General features: G+C 45.8%; 1 protein-coding gene across 4 annotated transcripts in view; it reads right to left on the reverse strand.

The window, feature by feature from the left end:
* Positions 1-1,269: 1,269 nt before the first annotated feature.
* RPIA (ribose 5-phosphate isomerase A) overlaps positions 1,270-20,806 on the reverse strand; it is a 30,522-nt gene continuing 10,985 nt past the window's right edge. For 2 of the 4 annotated variants that reach the window (XM_047781562.1, XM_047781560.1), the window contains 6 exons: positions 13,196-13,255; positions 11,069-11,133; positions 9,334-9,402; positions 8,499-8,640; positions 6,607-6,706; positions 1,270-2,231 (listed from right to left, as the gene is read on the reverse strand). In XM_047781562.1, coding sequence (XP_047637518.1) covers positions 2,137-2,231; positions 6,607-6,706; positions 8,499-8,640; positions 9,334-9,402; positions 11,069-11,133; positions 13,196-13,255 — 531 coding nt within the window. In that variant the 3' untranslated portion in view covers positions 1,270-2,136. Of the gene's footprint in view, positions 2,232-6,606; positions 6,707-8,453; positions 8,641-9,333; positions 9,403-11,068; positions 11,134-13,195; positions 13,256-20,806 lie in introns of all 4 variants that reach the window. The other 2 variants (XM_047781561.1, XM_047781559.1) reach the window with 1 other exon arrangement.

Below are 20,806 nucleotides of genomic sequence, written 5' to 3' on the forward strand. Positions count from 1 at the left end.
TTTAATGGAAGAGATTTAAAGGATCATTTCAAAAATCAGTTCTATCAAGTTTTCTCAGCTAAAATTTTTGTGCAAAAATACCTACCATCCAAACTAAAATGGCCCTCTTTTTTTGGCTACACTCTCAGCATGCGGAAATTCCCGGGCCAGGGATTGAACCCATGCCACAGCTGCAACCCGAGCCACTGCAGAGACACCAGATCTTTAATCCGCTGAGCCACCAGGGAACTCCAGATCTAAACAGTCTTGAAATATAAAGCACTCCCAGCAACAGGTTTCCTAACGATGTGTGAGGCAACTACTTTTAAAGGGCCTTTGAGAGCAAAGAGAAACAGAAGGAATTCAGCAAGGAAAAGCCTCTTCACTGCTCAGTCCTGATTGATTAACTTTTATTCTGCAACTAGATTGAGCTGGAATTTAGATGCCAATAAGTCTGGTAGCTAAAATCTAAGCCGAGGGCGAGGCAAGTGAAAGGACTATCCAAGGATTGTGCCAAGTCGGCACAGGGACAGGGTAGTTAGGCTCTCAGCATAAACACCTTCACAACAGGATGGATTCCTGAGTCCCATCCGGAATCATTGCTGAGCTGATCATGGCCTTTCCCGTCTATGAGGCTTTCTGGACGGTTCACTGCTCATCAGGCACACTGTGCCAATCACAGACTTCAAGAATCCAGAGGAAAGTCAGGTTACCCATTTTCCTGCTTGTCAGCTTCTATCACTAAAGGTCTGACTGGTGTAAAACTTTTAGATCATTTGTGACCTTTGTTCAGCTGTGTTATCCTCTGTGGGGTTTTTTGTTTGTTTTTGTTTTTCAGGGCCACACCCGAGGCATATGGAGGTTCCCAGGCTAGGGGTCAAATCGGAGCTATAGCCGCTGGCCTACATCACAGCCACAGCAATGCGGGATCAGAGCCACATTTGTGACCTACACCACAGCTCACGGCAATGGGCTCCTTAACCCACTGAGCGAGGCCAGGGATCGAACCCGCATCCTCATGGATACTGGTTGGATTCGTTTCCGCTGTGCCACGACAGGAACTCCTGTGTTATCCTCTATGAATAAGAAAATGTCTTGTTTGACAAAGGTCTATGGAATAAAACTGATGTAGAGTTCTCTCAGAAATAAAGGAAATATTTATCCACTCTTTGGCTCCAGATTTCTTGAGTGAATTCCATTCTTTATCAAAGATCCGATATAAACTGGATGAGCAAAATTGATTCCAATCTTATTGCAAAACTAACACAAATTCCAAGGAATGACAAAGAGTCAAAATGGCACCATACTGTTTTATTTCAACCCTCAAACAATACAGAGGTAACAAATTCTGATGCCAAATCATGCAAGTAAGAATAAAGGAACAACAACAACAAAATATTAACAACCAAAAGACAATCATTTAAAGGTGTTTCACAGCAGTGCTTTGGCAGTACTGGCAAGTATTTCTGGCCAAGGGCTTCCACCAACAGGGGTCTGAATGAACCCCCTGATCTCAGCCAAAGAACCCCCCCATCTACCCGATGGTTTACACATTCTGAGTCACCACACACCCACCCCGACTCTCACCAGACTTCCGTAATTCACATCTTCAAACACATTAACCACATATTGTGCGTAATCACAAAAAAACTAAAAACAAAACAGTGTGGTAGAAAAGTAAACAAACTCCAAGGTTTCCAGTAAGGCCTCAGGGGATCACTGCTGGCTGGGCCTGCACTGCACCAGCTTAAAGAAAAATCTGATTTACATCTCTCAGCAGTCCCGATATTCAGAAGCTTAACCAGCAGGCTCAAGTTAAAAGGTTTTTTAAAAGATAGTCGTCCTCCTTCACTTTTTTCTTTTCTTTTCTTTCTTTTTTTTGGTAAATGTCTCATATAAAACACGAAATCAAGTTCTACTTTATAAAAAAAAACTGAGTATTTTTAATAGTAAAAATATATATGTTTATATTTCTCTCTTTAAAAAGATAATTAATAATAATACTTCAGAAGACCAGATTTAACCTCCAACCCCCCACCCTGCCAAGCTGTCCACCTGGCACAGAGACGTTAAGGCAAAGGCTCCTGGGGAGGCAGGTGTGCCTCGGCGGTGGGCTGGGGACGTGGGGTGGGCACACTCTGCTCCTGCAGCTTCGGTTCAGAAAGGCTTCTCCCTCATGTTCACTGAGCCATCCTGCATCCCGAAGTAGACTCTCTCAGCCATGTTGATAAACAGGCCCGTGTCCACCACGCCTGTGGGACGAAGGACAGAAGGAAGAGTTCAGTGTCGGCTCCCCAAGGCAAGGCGAGAAGCTGGATCACACAGTCAGCTGGAGCAACGGCCATTAGCCATGCTGGACAAGTGACAAATCTGAAGCCTTCCCTCCCGCATGACAATGAAAAGCGAATTTGATCATTTTTATTTCTTGCAGTCCTGTCCACTGCCATCCTGTCTGTCTGTACCCAAATGTGTCAAGCTGTTGCCTTTGGCCTAGTCATCTTTGAGCACATCAAAGGGCTGGTTCTTCTCTATCCTGCAGAGAGCAGAGGACCAGCCATCTTTTCCAAGAGGCCCTCTGTGATTATTCTAAGTGCCCCTACTCCCAGTTTTTCTCAGTCCCACTATCAGCCTTACAAGGTTTTTACATGGAGGGCTGGAAGATATTTAAATCCATATACCACATCAAAATATATAGTCTCCAAATCTCTAAGATGGGGGCAGATAACCTAGTAGAAAAATGTGTAAAAGAATAAGAGGTGCTTCATAAAAGAGGTTGTCCCAAAAGGCCAATAAACATAAACAATAAACATAAAAAGCGGTGACCAAACTGGTCACAAGGGAGTGCAAATTAAAACAAGACACCACCACACACCAAAATGAGTATAATGAAATTTGACTAGGATGCAAGACACTCCCGCATGTTGACAGTGGGGATAAATCAGGAAAATCACTTTGAAAAATGTTTGTCAACATTTTTCAACTTACAAAGCTGAATTTATCCATACCTGAAGATCCAACAATTCTGCTCCTTGGTATATAAGCAACTATTGGGCATATATATAAATGGTCTTTGAAAGACATGTATGAGGATATTCACAGCAACACTTTCACTAATAACAAAAAAAACTGGAAACATTCAAATGCCTATAAGAGTACAACGGCTATACAAACATTTTTTTTCACACAAACACAATGGTATACTAGTTCAGTAATGAGAACTAACCACAGCTGTAAAGCAATCTTTACTGAAAATATTTACGCAAATACAAATGCACTACGATGAGATTAATACTGTTCAACTATCAAAAAAAAAAAAAAAGTTTGACAGGGAAGTAGCACCAGCATACACCATCGGTAGAAGAGTAAACTGGTGCCACCCACAGAGGGTGATTCAGCAAAATCTGGCAAAACCAGATACACTTACTCCTTGATCTATTAATACCCTCCAAGCAAAGGACTGGACACAATGTCTATTAGTGGGGATCTGGTTAAATGAGTTACCTGATAGCCATAAAATGGAATGCCATGCAATTATTTTTAAAAAAGTTCTCTGGTGGCCTAGCAGTTAAGGATTCAGCACTGTCACTGCTGTGGCACACGTTCAATCCCTGGCCCAGTATCTTCCACCATGCCAAGGAGGGGTGTTCTGTGAATCATTATATAATCATCTTCAAGACGGAAAAAGTAAGAAGCAAAACATCTGTGTTGCCACTTGTGTAAAAAGGAATTAGGGCGGGGTGGGGGTTCATCTGTGTTTATGACAGAATGAGGACAAGGACACACCACTTTGGTAGCACTAGCTGCCTCCAGACGGGGAAAGGCAGAGGGATGGAAGGGGACTTTTCACTGTTTACTTGTAGTTTTGAACTATGTAAATTCCAAAGGGTAAATAAAATTAACACTTTCAAAGACACCCCCCCCCCCCAAATATGTAAACATAAAATCATCTCCCAGCACTGGAAAGCCATTGGGGGAGAAAGCGCACTGTGCCCACAGACTGGGCCTCCCACAGGTAAGCCAAGTGGCCATTCGAGACCCACCCTTTTCAAAAATTAATATACAAAGTGACAGCTTCTACCTGATCCAAGAGAAAGTCAAACTGGGTTCAGAAAAGACCCAGAGAAAGAGCAGAGATGCAGGGCAGCAGTCGAAGGTCTGATCTTAGAGCATCCCCTCCTCAGGTTACTGTGATGCTGGGAGTGAGAGACCCACCCCTACCCGCCTCCCAGTTAGTGGAAAAGGCGGGGGTGGCGCAACGTGAACCTGGGGAAAGAACCCCACTAGCTCTGGCCCTTCTACAGGATTTCTCTGCTCCAGTGGAAATAGCAGAACACCCAAGGGCATGACAGGCCAAGCTCCATCCAGTTAGCTGTCTGCCAAGGGCCCTCATATAAACGAACACACATGGACAAGGGCACAGTGACAGGGAAACTCGCCCTGCTTCTCCTCCTCTGATTTTGGTCTGGCAGCAAGTATTAAAACAGACCGAGGAGGAAAAGGAGACAGAGAACACACCATGCTGATGACCCTGGTGACACCGCACTAAACAATGTAACGTCTAGCCTCTCTTTTGCCATTTCCTTCACTTTACATCCCTTAAAAAACCCTCAGCTTCTCAGGATGCAGTGACGTGGAGAGCAAAGTATGGGAGAAATGTGCTCACAAAGGACATCTCAACGTCTCAATAAGCCCACAAAGGTCTAAGCAGGTGCAACAGAGCTACCTAGTGGGCAATGCAAGGATCCACCTACAGAGGAACAAGCGCCAGCACCGGGGAGCTGTTTGTTTGCATGATCACTGGGGCTAATTCTGTTATTACTAACCATGACCTCTAGACTCCCCTTCCTCCTGCCTTTTTGGTTCCATAGTTCTTCCAATAAAAAGATAACGCCAAGTGAGAGAATAAGCATAAATCTACCCATCTCTTCTACTTAGTAAATCTGGAAAAAGACTGTCACTAAAAGATTAAAATAGTAAATTAAAGTACGATTGGAAGAATTAGCTCTTTATTATTACATGGCTATATATTTTTCATTTCATACATTTAAATGTATTTAATTCCCAAGAGCATGGATAAATTAAAATCTAATCTAGCACATTTAATTAATGATGAAGATAGCATCCTTTCTTCCTAGCAATGTATTCATTCAACAAACACTCCCTTGTGTGCTGGGCACCCTATTAACTCATTTAACCCTTCCAACAAGCCTGTGAGGTAGGTTCTGACAGCAGCGCCTTTTACAGAGAAGAGACTGAGGCAGAGAGAGAGAAACGAACCACACAGAGAGAGAGCCTGGGTTTGGATCCTTACCCAGGCTGTCTGCTCCAGAATCCATGCCCAGACACTACAATCTACTAAAGACCTTACCCATCTGTTAGACCCATCAGCCTGTTCTGGCCCAAGAATATTTTACGTCGTGTAACATTCCCGGTTAGAATCTCAGTGGCTCAATATCATAAGTTGGATATCTCATACATCCGCCTCCTCCTTTAAATCCCTCGTAGGAGCCCCCAATACCGCCTCTGGCCTGGACTCAGAAGTCACCTCTCCACTGCCCTCCCAGCCCAAGCCCCAGGTCCCCAGTACAAGCTGCACTGGAGGCTCCCCACTGCTCCGCACGCTTGTGTCACACGACCCCTCTCCAATCTGGCTCTCGAGGAAAGGGCTGAAAGGTCAGGGTCTAGGGCAGACAATCAAGGCGCCCAGCTTGGTGCTGAGAAGCCACGCACACATGTCCTCGACCTGCGTCCTCCTCTATAACCATCCCATTAAGTTAGGGCCAAATGAGACCTTTTCAGACACTTGGCACAGTGTCAGAAGCCACCACTCCTCCGTGGAAGAAGCAACTCCAGACTCTCGGCATTCCACACTCTGTCTTATTTTTAGGCACAGCTCCCTCCAGGCTCTGTTAACTCTCCCTGAGGCAGACCCTACATTCCACAGGCGGGAGATGCCCCATAACACGTGGCATGCACCTTGCCTGTGGCAGGTGCCTAATGCATGTGGGTGAAAGTCACTCTTTCCCAGAGAACATGCCAAAATCAAAGAGGCTGCAGGAGTTCCCACTGTGGTACAACAGGATCGGAGGCATCTCTGGAGCTCTGAGACACAGGTTCAATTCCTGGCCCAGCACAGTGGGTTAAGGATGCAGCATTGCCCCAGCTGTGGCTCAGATCTAATCCCTGGCCCGGGAACTCCACATGCCACAGGGTGGCTGAAAAAGAAAAAGAAAAAGAACCAATCCTACTTTTACAACATTGTAAATCAAGTCTACTTCAATAAAACTTTAAAAAATAAAAGAAAAACAAAAAACAAAGAGGCTGCGGTCAGGCTCCTGCAGGGAGAGGTTCTTGACAGAGAGGGTGGGCTGATTTCAAGGCCAGGCCCCTCTGACAATCCGTCAGCTCCAGACCTACCCCTACTGAAACAGGCTGTGAACTGCCAAACAACAAAGCTGCTGGGTGAGCTATGACTATTCCCAGAAGGGGAAAAAGAAAAAGTGTTAAGTTAGAATCCCTAGCCATTGCATAAAGGAAATTCTTTCCATGATGCCTCCTGCGGCCCAAGGCAGGGGACAGTTCCAAGGGGCATGGGCGTCCAGGCTCAGCGAGCACCGCACACGTTACCTGGGATCATGGTGATAGCTGTGTTCACTTCACTCCATTTGTGGACCCGGTCGAACTTCCAGTCCAGGATAAAATTTCCATTATCTGTCACCACAGGTCCCTAGAAGACAATTTCCCACATTTACAGAGGATGTAGATACAGGTGGACAGAAAGGGGTAGAAGAGCAGAAGTGCTAACCAAAGACCAGTATCTTAATTAACCTGTTCTAACCAGTACACCCACCTTGTGCTTCCTCGAAGGCAGTGCTACAAAGCAATAAGGAGCAGGAGCTTGGAGTCAGAACTGGAGTCTTAAAGGGTTTAGATCTCAGAGAAGCCACTAACTTCTGTAAGCCTCAGATTCATCAATTGCAAAAAAGGGAAAATGAAACATGCTTCCTAAGGCAGTTTATAAACCACATGGGGAAGCATTTAGCACAGTGGGAGCTCACAATGGGACCTCACAGTGGGGGCCCACAGTGAGGACTCCACGATTCTTAGCTACCATCAGAGTGAAAAACCACAGCAGGGAGTTCTCGTCATGGCTCAGAGGTTAACAAATCCGACTAGGAACCATGAGGCTGTGGATTCGATCCCTGGCCTTGCTCAGTGGGTTAAGGATCCGGCGTTGCCGTGAGCTGGTGTAGGTTGCAGATGTGGCTCAGATGGCACGTTGCTGTGGCTATGGTGTAGGCCGGCGGCTAGAGCTCCGATTGGACCCCTAGCCTGGGAACCTCCATATGCCGAGGGACTGGCCCTAGAAAAGGCAAAAAGACAAAAAAAAAAAAACACCCCACAGCAACAGAAGAGACCACCAAGGTACAACACTCCCACAGCTTCACATTAGGAACCATCAGTAACACGAAGACAATGCACCCCCTGGGTTCAGGCAGCCCCATCAGCAGACAGGGAGGAGAGACAGGTCCTGGAGCAAACAGGCTGGGAATAATTTTAGTTAATTTATCCACGACAGCTTTGGGCACTTTCTAGAGTTGAGGATCACAAACGGTGACAGAAAACACTACAGTCAAGGGCAAGGAAACGGGACTCCTCTGCAAACTGGAGGAGGCGGGGTGGGAGCCCAGTTAAGAACCCCACAAAGGCAAGGTGCTGGGCTATTGTGTGGTCCCAGCCATGAGAGAACCCCCACCATCTCTTCTTGGCTTTTCAGCTACACAGGGAGCCAGAGTCTGAGCTCTGCACAACCACCATGATTGGGACTACGACTTAAAAAGTCACCAAAACGCCGGGAAGAAAACACAGCAAAATGAAAGTTCATCAGGGTAGAATTACAGATGAGTTGCTTTTTTTTCCTGTTATGTTTCCACCTTTTTATATAGTTCTGACTGCAAGTACAGTTAGTTTTTGGATGATTGCTTTTGCTTATTTATTTAAATGTAAGAAAAAAAAAGTTCTGTGCAACCCACTTTAGAAGCTGAAGAGAAACATTCTGCCCAAGTATCTGGAGTGTGTTCTTGGCGAGGAGTTCACATCGTCCAAGAAACTCTACTTCATTTAACCACGGAATGAGAAACGAGGAGGAAAAAGAATTACACCAGGAAACCTGAAAACCTTTCTGTGCACCACCGCCCTGGGGGTGGGGGAGGATGGGGTTACCTCTCAAAGCCCAATTTTTGTGTTAATCAGCAGTCCTCAGGTACAAAGACCAGGTCGCCTAAGAGCATCAGACCCTGAGGGACAGAGAATTTTCACTGCATCAAGCAGAGTCTTGTCTATATGAGTTTCAATATGGAAACTGATAAAGCCAGCACTCTAAAAATAAACAAGCTGATGAAAAATAATACATAGAAACCATCTGCCCAGTCTAGACACAGAAGACCTAACAGAAAAATGAAGGAAAACACCACCTTGAGAACCTGGAATGCCTTCCAGAAAACTCCTTGGCCACTTACTGCCTTGTTGACGGCCATTCGAAGTTCAATTACGCCCCCGAACTTCTGGGTGACGGTGCGGCTCACTGGGACGTAGGCCATGGGAATGACCTCGATGGGGATTCCCTTGTGCCACTGGTCCCCAAGGTTCTTTGAATCCTTCCTGGAAGAAAGAGTCAAAAAGCACCACACACATAAAGAAGTGCAACGGTGCAGATCCACACCCAGTTCAGGCCCAGGGTACCCACGAGGGCAGGGCAAGGCACAGGGGCGGGTGTGCAGGCTTGTGCACTGGTTCTGTTCGACCCTTTAAGAAAAGAGGGATCTGAGTAAATATGACAACAATGTTAAAACCAGACGTAACTGGCTTGTGGTTACACGGGTCTGAGGAACAGTAATAATTGTTGTCCTTCCCACAGCTGTAATATTTCGCCAATAAACTCCTTTTTTTTTTTAAAGTTAATGTGTTCACACTCAGCACTAGGGCCTTGAAGGAGAATCTGAGAACCTGGTCAAAGACTGTCCACAACAGAGGTCACACGTGACCCCGGAGGAACCAGGCATGCTGAGTCACTGCCCCGGGGCCGGGCTTGACCTGCTTCCTCTGGGGCTCCCCTCAAGGAGCAATGAGTAATAAATGAAGACGTGCTGTTAATAAGGGGGACAAGCTGCTGCCTCCTCCTTCCCATGGACACATAAAACAGCAGTTATCTACCTTCCGCACAAAAGCAGAACATAACCCTACGATGCTGTCCTAAGTCTCGGAAAGCTAAAGAGCCACCCCTCCACATCTAACTCCTCCTCTAAAAATGAGGCCCGGGGCCTCAGGGAGCTGCTCAGAACACTGCACTCATACCTGAAATCGGCGATCACGATGAAGCGACTGGCATTGCCAGCTACAATTTTCTCCTGGGTCAGGCAGCCTCTGGGGATGGGGAAGAAGCAAATGAACGCGGGGGTAAGTGAGACAAAAACTGAACGTGAGAACTCAGGCCAAAATCCACGCAATTCTGGCACGGAAAGAAATTTGATTTTTAATTCTTATTAAACTCCATCGTATTTCATTTTTCAAAGCCCTAACCATCCCCGCCAAATTCCATGGTATCTCATTTTTCGAAGCCCTAAACAGCCCCACCCCCGCCAATGCAACTGTATGTGGAAGATGGAGGCTCTAAGGAAGCAACTGTGGTTCAATGAGGTCATGGAAATGGGGCCCTGGTCTGACAGGATAATTATCCTTCTAAGAAGACACCAGAAAGCTCTGTTTCTCTCTTCTTCCACAACAGGCAGCTACACTAAGAAGACCTGGGCTCCCAGAAATGTGAGAAATAAACTTTTCTATTGAAGGAGCCCAAGTGAGGACATGCTGCTTCTAGTACACAGACTGTGGAAAACAAGCCTATGTCCAGGAGAAATGGTCCCTGGCTGGGATGGGCATAACCCCACCCACGACACCTCCGCCAGGAAGCCCTGGGTCTCGGGAGAAGTCATCTGCACATGGCATGAAAAGGAAGCTCTGTGACTTGAGAAGTAAAGACAAGCTCTGAGCAATCTACCCAGCTGACAGTCAGGGTGATCAAGTGGGAGAGCACAGTGAGAGATTAAGCACATTGAAAACCAGGAGACCAGGACTTCGACCTTCTTTAGCTCACCATTCCCTAACCCCACAAATCAACATTTAAAAACTCGATATATAGGAGTTCCTGTCGTGGCGCAGTGGTTAACGAATTCGACTAGGAACCATGAGGTTTCAGGTTCGATCCCTGGCCTTGCTCAGTGGGTTAAGGATTCGGCGTTGCCGTGAGCTGTGGTGTAGGTCGAAGATGTGGCTCAGATCCCTGTGGCTCGGATCCCGAGTTGCTGTGGCTGTGGCATAGGCTGGTGGCTACAGCTCCAATTAGACCCCTAGTCTAGGAACCTCCATATGCCATGGGAGCAGCCCTAGAAAAGGCAAAAAGACAAAAAACAAACAAATAAAATAAAAACCCGATACATGTTTTCCAAAGGAATAAATACATACATCACTAACTTCTCACAGAGGTTAAAAGCAGCTTTAAAGCAATTATGATACACTGGCGCCTAGAGACCTAATAATGTAGTATGTGTGGTTAGGCTGTAGTTTTTGTTTTGTTTTTTGTCTTTTTGCTATTTCTTGGGTCTCTCCCACGGCATATGGAGGTTCCCAGGCTAGGGGTCAAATCGGAGCTGTATCCTCTGGCCTATGCCAAAGCTACAGCAACGCCGGATCCTTAACCCACTGAGCAAGGGCAGGGACCGAACCCACAACCTCATGGTTCCTCGTCGGATTCGTTAACCACTGCACCACGACGGGAACTCCAGGCTGTACAGTTTTTAAAGTTTGAATCAGCAGAGGGCAGCACACAGAGAACCTATTAAGGATGAGTAATTCCATTGAAGAGGCCCAGGTTCCTAGTCACTGGTGTGCTACTAATGAGCAGAAAGGCCAGGCTGGCTCCCTGGCCAGATGCCATCAACATCTAAATAGAAAAACGAACTCGTACATCACAGTGACACCGAGCTGATCCTGTCCTCCACTCCGCCTCGCTATGCATTTACGGGCAGACACTCACCCACCGCCCTTGATGAGATTGAGATCAGCATCTACTTCATCAGCACCATCGATGGCGAGGTCAATCTGTGACGAGGGAAAGGAAAGATATAAAACCCGCTAAGAGCCTTTTAAGGGGAGGCTCTGTGCTAAGCCTGAGCATCCCTATCAGCCAGGCACTTATTCCTACCTAACCAGTCCAAGAATGAGGCTCTAGGAGGTTAACCAGGAAACAAATGTGGGACCCTCGCCTGGTCCAGGTCTCATCCACAACTTTACACTCCCTTTACTCACTGATGAGCTTCTCTGTGGATGAGCTGGAATCATTGAGAGCATGCAATCTCAATGTAACTTTACATCCAAGTACAGAATTATCTGAGGAATTCAAATGTCACTGGGGAGTGGGCAATAACGGGAAAAAAGGCTGGGAAACACTGATGCAGAGGTTTCCATACTAATGCGGCAAAAACACAGGCTTGCTGACATACATCTGAAGTGATCCAGAACTGGATTATCTGAGGTACCCCACTCTGACACCACCAAAGCACCTGTCTGGGTTTGCCCACCCCCTTTACCAGGAAACACCACCGTCAGCCCCAAAAGCAGCCCCCAAAGATGGGAAAGGGTTTGGAGTTTGAAATCAAGGGATACATGCACTTCTCGTCACTCCTGGTCCTCTGCATGGACATATGGGAGCCTCAACTTTGTTTTTTTTAAACGGCAGAATAAAACCTCAAGGTGCAGGGAATTCCTGTCGTGCGTCAGTGGCTAAATAACCCGACTAGTATCCAAGAGGACACAGGCTCAATCCCTGGCCTTACTCAATGGACTAAGGATCCAGGTCACAGATGCAGCTCAGATCCTGTGTTACCGTGACTGTGGCTTAGGCCAGCAGCTACAGATCCAATTCAACCCTTAGCCTGGGAATTTCCAAATGCCGCAGGTGTGGCCGTAAATAGACAAAAACAAAACAACAAAAAAAAAGGGCAAGAAAAAACCCCTCAGGGTGCAAATTCAGTTCAAGTTGCAAATTGAGGCTGCCTGCCACAGCCCGGGTATGGAGCCCACCAAGCTTCAGCAGGCATCCTCCCTTCCATCTTTTCCAAGGATGAAGTTACAGCTCCTCCTCACCCTGCCCCCACCCCAGGGGCCCCACCCCAGAAACCTTTCCCGTCAGTCTGGGCACTGCTCACCTGCCTGCCTAGAACTGCCCCTGTGGTTCCCATCCTCCTTTCCAGAATACTGGAATGTTCTCTCCTGCCTTTGCCACCTGGCCCTTCACAGCTCTGCTCAAACTCTACCTCTTCCCATAAAATCCTCCTAAGCAGCATCGTTCTAGAGACAGAGGCACTTGAATTCCTGTTCAGGCTCCACCACTTACAAATAGCTTGGCCTTAGGCAAACACCTTGCCCTCTCTGGGCCTTTTGCAGCTGTGTAAAATGGCATAATAATGGCACCCACCCTCAAAGCTACTGGAAGTTAAATACTGTTGACCCTTGTTTGAACTGTGCAGGTCCACATATTTGCAGATTTTTTCCACTAAATAAGTACTATATGGTCCATGGGTGGTTGAATCCACAGATGTGGAACCTTAGTTAGAGGGCCAACCGTGGGACTGAGCATCAGATTCTGGTATTTGCAGTGAGTCCCAGAACCAATCCCCCGAGGATACCCAGGGATGACTATGGTTTAATCCAGGTGCAGCACCGAGGAGAGAATAAAGGCTCAGTAAGTGCCAGCTGTGGGCACGCTCCTCAGTCTCACCAACTTCAGTTCCCTGGGGACTGCCTGTGTGTTTAATGGTCTTTACCATAAAACTTCATTTTAATCGGTTTTCAGAGGTCCGAGGCTGCCTCTGATGATTGCTTATCTTCTCTTATCGGTAATCTCTGGGGTGGCCTGCTCTTCTGTACGAGGACAGCAGCAAGGCCTGGGCTCCTGAGTCCTCACAGTTAAACCACAGGGATGTCCTGAAAATTAACAACCTCTCCCCTTGTGACCTCAGCCAGGATTACTATTCAAAGTCCCAGGAGAAAAGCTGGTATGACCAACTGACTTTTCTCCTAGATGAGACAAGATATTCAGAGCCCATGAACAAGTGACAACCATAAAAAAGGAGGCAGAAAACCAAGGCAGCGTCTCTCTTACCTCTGGGTGTCGGTCCAGGTCACTGAGAGTTAAGCCATGCTGCAGGATGAGCTGACGGGCCTGTGGGGAACAGGAAAACGCACCTGTAATCATGAACTCTGAGGGGAGCCAGGGATTCTCAGAATCCTTTCAGATTTTAAGTGTCAAACATGAAGTCCTAACCAAGGCACCCTCCCAAATCCAACCAAGAGTTGGAGGGTCGAGCCCCATCAATGGCAGGAGGTGGAAGGAGGCAAATAGCACCCAGTGAAGACTCTGCTCCAGCGCTAGGCTAAGCGTTCCTCCTCAGTGATCTGCTATTTCATGTAACACCATGGCTGCCTAAAGCTTCTAGTAATAATACTGTACAGTAACCACACACACCGCCCCCCCCCCCCCCCCCGCCAGTTTCAGTTATCCAGAGCAACCTCGATCCAAACATGATAAACAAAATATCCCAGAAATAAACAATTCCTAAGTTTTGGTTGTTTTTTTTTTTTTGTCTTTTTGCCTTTTCTAGGGCCATTCCCACAGCATATGGAGGTTCCCAAACTAGGGGTCTAATTGGAGCTATAGCTGCAGGCCTACACCAGAGTCACAGCAACGCGGGATCCGAGCCACATCTGCAACCTACACCACAGCTCACGGCAACGCCGGATCCTTAATCCACTGAGCAAGGCCAGGGATCGAACCCGCAACCTCATGCTTCCTAGTCGGATTCGTTAACCACTGAGCCATGACGGGAACTGCCAACAATTCCTAAGTTTTAAATGGTATGCCGTTTTGAGTAGCATGATGAAATCTCTCACCATCCATGCCATCCAGCCCAGGATGTGAATTATCCCTTTGTCCGGCATTAGTCACTTAGTAGCCATCTCAGTTATCAGATCAACTGTCTTAGTATCACACTGCCTGCATTCAAGTAACCCTTACTTAATACAGGCAGACCATGTTTTATTGCACCTCACTTTACTGCTCTTTGCAAGATACTGATCTCTGACAAATTGAAGGCTGTGGCAACCCTGCCTCCAGGGAGGTTAAGGGCGTCATTTCTCCAACAGCATTTGCTCACTTCCTGACTGTGTGTCACATTTTGCCGATTCTCAAAATAGTTCAAACTTTTTCATTATGGTTATTATATTTGCTATGGTGATCTGTGACCAGTGATCTTTGATGATACTACTGTAATTGCCTTGACATTTTTTAGCAGTATTTTTTAATTAAGGTATACACACTGCTTTTTTAGACATAATGCTATCACACACTTATTAGATTACGGAGCAGTGTAAACTTAACTTCTATATGCACTGGGAAACCAAAAAGTTCAAGTGACTTACTTTTATATCATACTTGCTTTATTATAGGGGAATGGAACCCAACCTGCAGTATCTCCAAGGTAATGGCCCCAAGCACAGTAGTGACGCTGGCGATTCAGATATGCCAAAGCCAAGCCATGAAGTGCTTTCATTAAGTGAAAAAGTACAAGTTCTCAACTTGGGAACAAAAGGAAAAAAAGTTATATGCTGAGGCTGCTAATGATCCATGGTAAGAACGAATCTTTCATCCATGAACTGGTAAAGAAGGAAAAAGAAATTCATGCCAGTTCTGCCATCGCATCTCCAACTACAAAAGTTATGAAACTACCACGCTTGTTAAGTGTCTATTTAAGATGCAAAAGGCATTAAATTTGTACAACAGGATATTCTGAGAGAAAGAAACCATATCTACATAACTTTTATTACAGTATATTGTTATATTTGTCCTATTTTTTAGTTATTGTTGTCAGCCTCTTACTGTGCCTAATTTATCAAACTTTATCATAGGTATGGATATATAGGAAAAAACATGGTATATATGGAATTCAGTCCTATTTGTGGTCTTAGGCATCCACTAGGGGCCTCAGAATGTGTTCCCATGGCTAGCTAACAGGGGGACTACCACATTTTCTTAAAGCTTCCTAAACTAAGAGCCAAATCTACAAAATACTGGACAAGTTTTAAAAATAATCTAACAGCATAAAAAGACTGAAGATCTATAAATGAAACATAGTGATTTCCAGGCTACATTGCTGAATAAAAATAAGCAAAAGACTGCATGGACTCAGAAGAGTATACACAAAGGCAGGACCTCTGGAGGCTAATTGAGGAGCTCAGCAGGTTGAGAGCAGCTGACTGGGAGTGAGGCAGGATGTCTGTGGAGAAAGTCAGCACCACTGACAGTATACACATGCCTTTCCAACAGGCTGCCTGAAGGGGAAGAAGTGGTTACCAACATCATTTTGACACCCTAAGCAGGATCTGTGGCTGGAATCAAGGCACTGTGAACCTTCCAGTCTGATCACTAGAGTCCAAGTGATAAGGATTTGTGTTCATGCCACTGCTGAACCAAAGGATGGAAAACCTTTTTTCAAAAGCCATGAAAATGTGTTCTGCTTCAAGTGAAAAGCACCTGAGATTAAAGATCAGAAGGTTTTAGTTCTAAAAACTTCCACATGGCAAATTTTCTCATGTATTAAAAGATGGAGAGGGATAACCACCAGTGTCAATCTTCAAATCCAAAATCCTAAGACTTTAACCATAAAACACAAAGACCATGGAATTCGCAATATGTGGGACTTATCTGGATCATGATTTAAAAAAAACTTTAAAAAATATTTTTAGGAGTTCCCATTGTGGCTCAAAGAACCTGACTTGTATCCAAGAGGATGCGGGTTCAATCCCTGGCCTTGCTCAGTGGGTTGGGGATCCGGCGTTGCTGTGAGCTATGATGTAGGTCACAGAAGCAGCTCAGATCTGGCATTGCTGTGGCTGTGGTGTAGGCCAGCAGCTACAGCTCCAATTCGACCCCTAGCCTGGGAACCTCCATATTCCCAGGGAGCAGCCCTAAAAAACAAACAAACAGAAAAAGATAAAACAAAACTGGCCATGAATAGATAATTATGGAAATTAGGTGATAGGCACATAGAAGTTCATTACACTATTCTTTATCCTTTTCGAAGCTTGAAATTTTCCATAATAAAAAACTAGAATAAAATGCTGGCTGACAAAAAGTTCAAAAGAAAAAAACAAAAAACAAAAAACAAAAAAACATGATCTGTTTCTATTAAAGAAGGGAGAAAAACAACAAGAAAAATGGTGTAGCTGGATTATTTCTCGGTTTCTAGGTTTCTCCAGAAGCAGTACTGGAGAAGTTATGCTAATCCTAGACTCCGAGGCTGTAAATTCACGGGGACTGTCCCGAAGAGGAACCCCAGAGATACCCACACCTCTTGGTCTTCATGCCTTTGGGGAATCCCTGCCCACAATGTCCCGGGGCTGTTGTGTTACCAATGGCACAGGCACAACCAACGGAAAGGCACAAGTGACGGCAAGCCACTGCTGAGACTAGTTTATGAGATTAGTTTTTAAGTGGGCAAGGTGGGGGGAGGGGAATGTTCCAACAAGATCTCCCCCTCCCTCCCGCCCGCTTCTCTCACCACACACACTGGGGAAAACCAGCTGCCAAGTCCTAATGACACTGAGACAGCTCTGGGGACTGGACCACCGCTCAACAGCCTATGAAGAAGGCCCGCACACCCACGTGACTAAGCTCGAAAGAAGGTCGTCCAAGCACGGCTGGGCTGAGTGTGGAGACGACTGCAAAGCTGGCCAACAGCTTGCCTGCAGCCTCCCCAGAGACCCGAAGGCAGAACCGCCCCGCTACACCACCCCAGATCCCCACCCTTAGAAACCACCCTTAGAGTTAATCAATGTTTGCTGTTTTAGGCGGCTAAGTTTGGGGGTAATGTGTTCCATAGCAACAGATATCTAATAAATACAGATGGCATTTAAAAAAAATGATATGAACTGCATGTACTTCAGTGTGCTATTCTATCACACAAATAAAACTGTTATATACTATGGCTCCTATTAATTTTATAGACTTTAGAAGCAATACTAAACAGTATTCAAGTGTTTCACATGAAAACTGGATGGAGCCCCCTGTACAATGACCTCAAGGGTCCCACTGGGGTGGGACCATTACTGGCCGCCTCCTCGGCAGTTCACCCGACTCTCCCTTCTCCCCATCTTTGATGGGCCTCCCCACAAGGCCCCTGGGAACGGCCCTGCACGCAGAGAGACGTCGTAGTCACCAGCGGCATGAGCTTTGTCTTCCCTGAACATTATGGGTTGAATTGCGTTCCCCTAAAAGAAAGATATGATGGAGTCCTAACCCCTAATACTCTGAATGTGACTGTATTTAGAGACGGGGTCTTCAGCAAAGTCATCAAGTGAAGTCATGAGGGTGAGCCCTAATCCAACAACTGGTGTCCTTAGAAGGGGAATTTGTACAGAGAGGACACCATGCAAACATGAAGGCAGAGAACAAGGTTATGTGCCTACAAGCCAAGCAGCACCAAAGACCACCAGCATCCACCAGAAGCCAGGAAAAAGACACAGAACAGATTCTCCTTCACGGCCTTCAAAAGAATCAACATCTTGATCTTGGATTGCTAGCCTCCAGAACTGAGACAATGAATTTCTGTTTTTTTCAGTCACTCAATTTGTGGTTCCTTGTTCTGGCAGCCCTACAAACTAATTCACTGTATTCAACACAATAGCCCTACTTGGGGAAATGGACCCATCACTGGCTCGGCCAGTACGAATGCAGCCACAGGTGCTCAACTGAGATCAGTATCTGCTGGACACCCAGTCACTCCAGACTCCCACACTAAGGGGCTCCGAAGGGTACAGAACTAACTGCCTGTCACTTCCAGCTCTTAAAAGTGCAGGGAGCAGGAAAACTAATGATTAGCTTGTGCTTTTGAAAAAAAAAATAAATAAAAGACAGGAAGCAATGCCTTCTCATTGCAATCCCACAGCTGGTGCCCCCAAATGCCTCTTGTGATCAAGGACAGAGGCAGGCGGCAGGGTGGCAGTCCTGGTTTTCATCAATTTCACAATAAAACCTGAAAACTCTGCATTTTCCCTTCTACCACCTAATAAAGGTGGCCTGAAGGCCAGCATGAATAACCTTTTTTACTTAGACCAGATCTGGCTTTTAAATGCTTTTTAAATTTTCCTCTCCCCAGAGCTTTTAACTTGAAAGAGGAAATCTACAAAGATACCTTAAAGCCATATGGGTTTACTTGTTTAAGAGGCAGAACATGAAATATTTTGAGGTCTTTTCTATCATTTCAGGAGATTGCATCTGACAAAAATAAGTTTGGGCTTGGAGTTCCCTGGTAGCCTACCAGCTAAGGACCCAGTATTGTCACTTCCAGGACACATGTTTGATCCCTGGCCTAGGGAACTTCCACATGCCACAGACATGGCCAAAAAAAGTCTGGGTTTGAAGGTGGGAGGATAAAACAGTGTCTCTGAACAAGTGCATTTTTCAAAGTCCTGTGACCTGTGAATGACTCTTCCACTTGATCACCTGGAACTGGCCAGCACTGAGCAGTCTCGTACTGTTATCAGTTACCACCACAACATACAGGTGGGCTTCAGAGGATGCTATCTTAAAAACACAGGATGAAAGTTTCAGTGAAAGACAACAATTGGGACACCTGTATCTAACTCAGCCCTCTTCCAAAACCTCTCTAAAACTATAAGAAAGGAGTTTTTCTTAACAGCATAAACTGAGGAGTTCCCGTCATGGCTCAGTGGTTAGCAAATCCGACTAGGAACCATGAGGTTGCGGGTTCGATCCCTGGCCTTGCTCAGTGGGTTAAGGATCCGGCGTTGCCGTGAGCTGTGGTGTAGGTCACAGCCACGGCTTGGATCCTGAGTTGCTGTGGCTGTGATGTAGGCTGGTGGCTATAGCTCCGATTAGACCCCTAGCCTGGGAACCTCCATATGCCATGGGAGTGGCTCAAGAAATGGCAAAAAGACAAAAAAAAAAAAAAAAACCCAAACAAACAAAAAAACAGCATAAACTGAACAGAGGAGAAAACAGCAATCAAGTTTTAAAAGCAAGACCACTGATGGACAGTGGTAAATGGCAGAAAAGAGAATGAGAAATCCTCAGCCAGCAGTGGAGAAAGCTAAGAAGCAGCCAAATAATCAGTGCAGAACCTCCAGAAAGGGTCAGGACTCGGTGGCACTGTGAAGCTCTGAAAGCAGACCCGGCAGTGGGAGGAGCAAAAAAAGGAAGACTGGCTCAGGGGCTATTTGAGAACCTGTTACGGCTCCTGTCTCTCTCCACCACAGCATGTCTAGTCCCCGGAGAGAGTCAAACAGCCGGTCTCAGAATGGCCGCCGGGCAGAGCTGAAAACGGGGTACTCCAGCGGGCAGCTTTTGCTGCCTAGCAGCAACCCCAGGACTCAGAGGCTTAAAAGAGCAAATATTTATTAATTCTCACAATTCCGTGTACAGAGTGGGAAGTCTCTGGCCTGGCCTTCCTCATCTGCCTCTCACCCTCCAGGAGAGCAGCCGAGGCCTGTTCACATGGCAGTACAACAGTTTCAGCAGCAAAAGGGTCAAGGCCCAAAGCAAAAACACTTTTTGAGCCACTGATGGGCTGCCACTTGGCACATCCCTTGGGCAAAACAAGTCATGTGATCAAGCCCAGAGGCAAAGAAATACTGCAAAAGTAGCAGGCACTTCTTTCCCTTCTGCCACGGGTATTACGCTGAAAACTGGGGAATTAGGAAGTTTATGCAAGAATCATGACAGATGTCCTCCACCCCTCTCCTTGGCTCCCACGACACGGGCCGCCACGCATATGCCTCCTAAAAGGGCATTGGGCAATCTTGTCCAGGAAACCTCACCAGATAGACCAGAAAAGAAAAATGATCTAACACCAGGAATTCCCCAAGATAAGGACCTGGCAGACAAGCTGAGAGCAAAGACCACTCCCACCCTGAGAGCTAGTTTCTAATCAGCTTCTTATTGCATTAATCTTCAAAATGAGCAAACAGATAAAAGCTAAAATAAGAAATGCCGGAATTAAAAACAAACAAAAAAAAGACCAAAGCATTTAACAACATTTGACTGTGTTGGTTGTTACACGACTCTGTCAGAACTCAGAACTATATGCTAAAAAGAACAAATTGTATGTAAATTATACCTCCAACAACAACAACAAAAACTCTGAGGAAACATATATACAGAGAAAAAATTTTAAAAGCAGAAGCAAAATTACTAATATCCTCAAGGAGCTAAGAAAAGAAATTGAAAAAATTTAACCTACAATACAAAATCAAGCAAACGAAAAAACTTCAGAAAATGACAACCAAAAAAACAGTTCTTATTTGAAATTAAACATATGGGAGCAAAGAAATCTCAACAGAAGGTTACAAAAAGACAAGGCTGAAAAGAAAAACAGGCCACAAGCACAATGGACAAACAAGGGTCCTAGAAGGAAACACCAGAGAAAACAGAACAAAGAAAATCAAAGGAATGGGGCAGAGAATCCCCAAAATTGAATGTGAAATTTGTAGAATGACACATGAGGCAGTCCCCAGCACGGTGGATGAAAATAAACCCACACCAAGACACAGCATGTACAAGGAGGGAGTGGTGGAGGGATTCCACTTCGTCACCAGTGTCTGCTGAACACTGGAGACAATGAAGAGGTAATATAAGGGTCTAAGAGTTCAGCAAGAATGAGAAATAGGATCAAGACTCAGAAGGCATCAAGCTCTTCCA

This window comes from Phacochoerus africanus, chromosome 5 (assembly GCF_016906955.1).
Source record: "Phacochoerus africanus isolate WHEZ1 chromosome 5, ROS_Pafr_v1, whole genome shotgun sequence".
In the NCBI taxonomy this organism is placed as follows: Eukaryota; Metazoa; Chordata; class Mammalia; order Artiodactyla; family Suidae; genus Phacochoerus; species Phacochoerus africanus.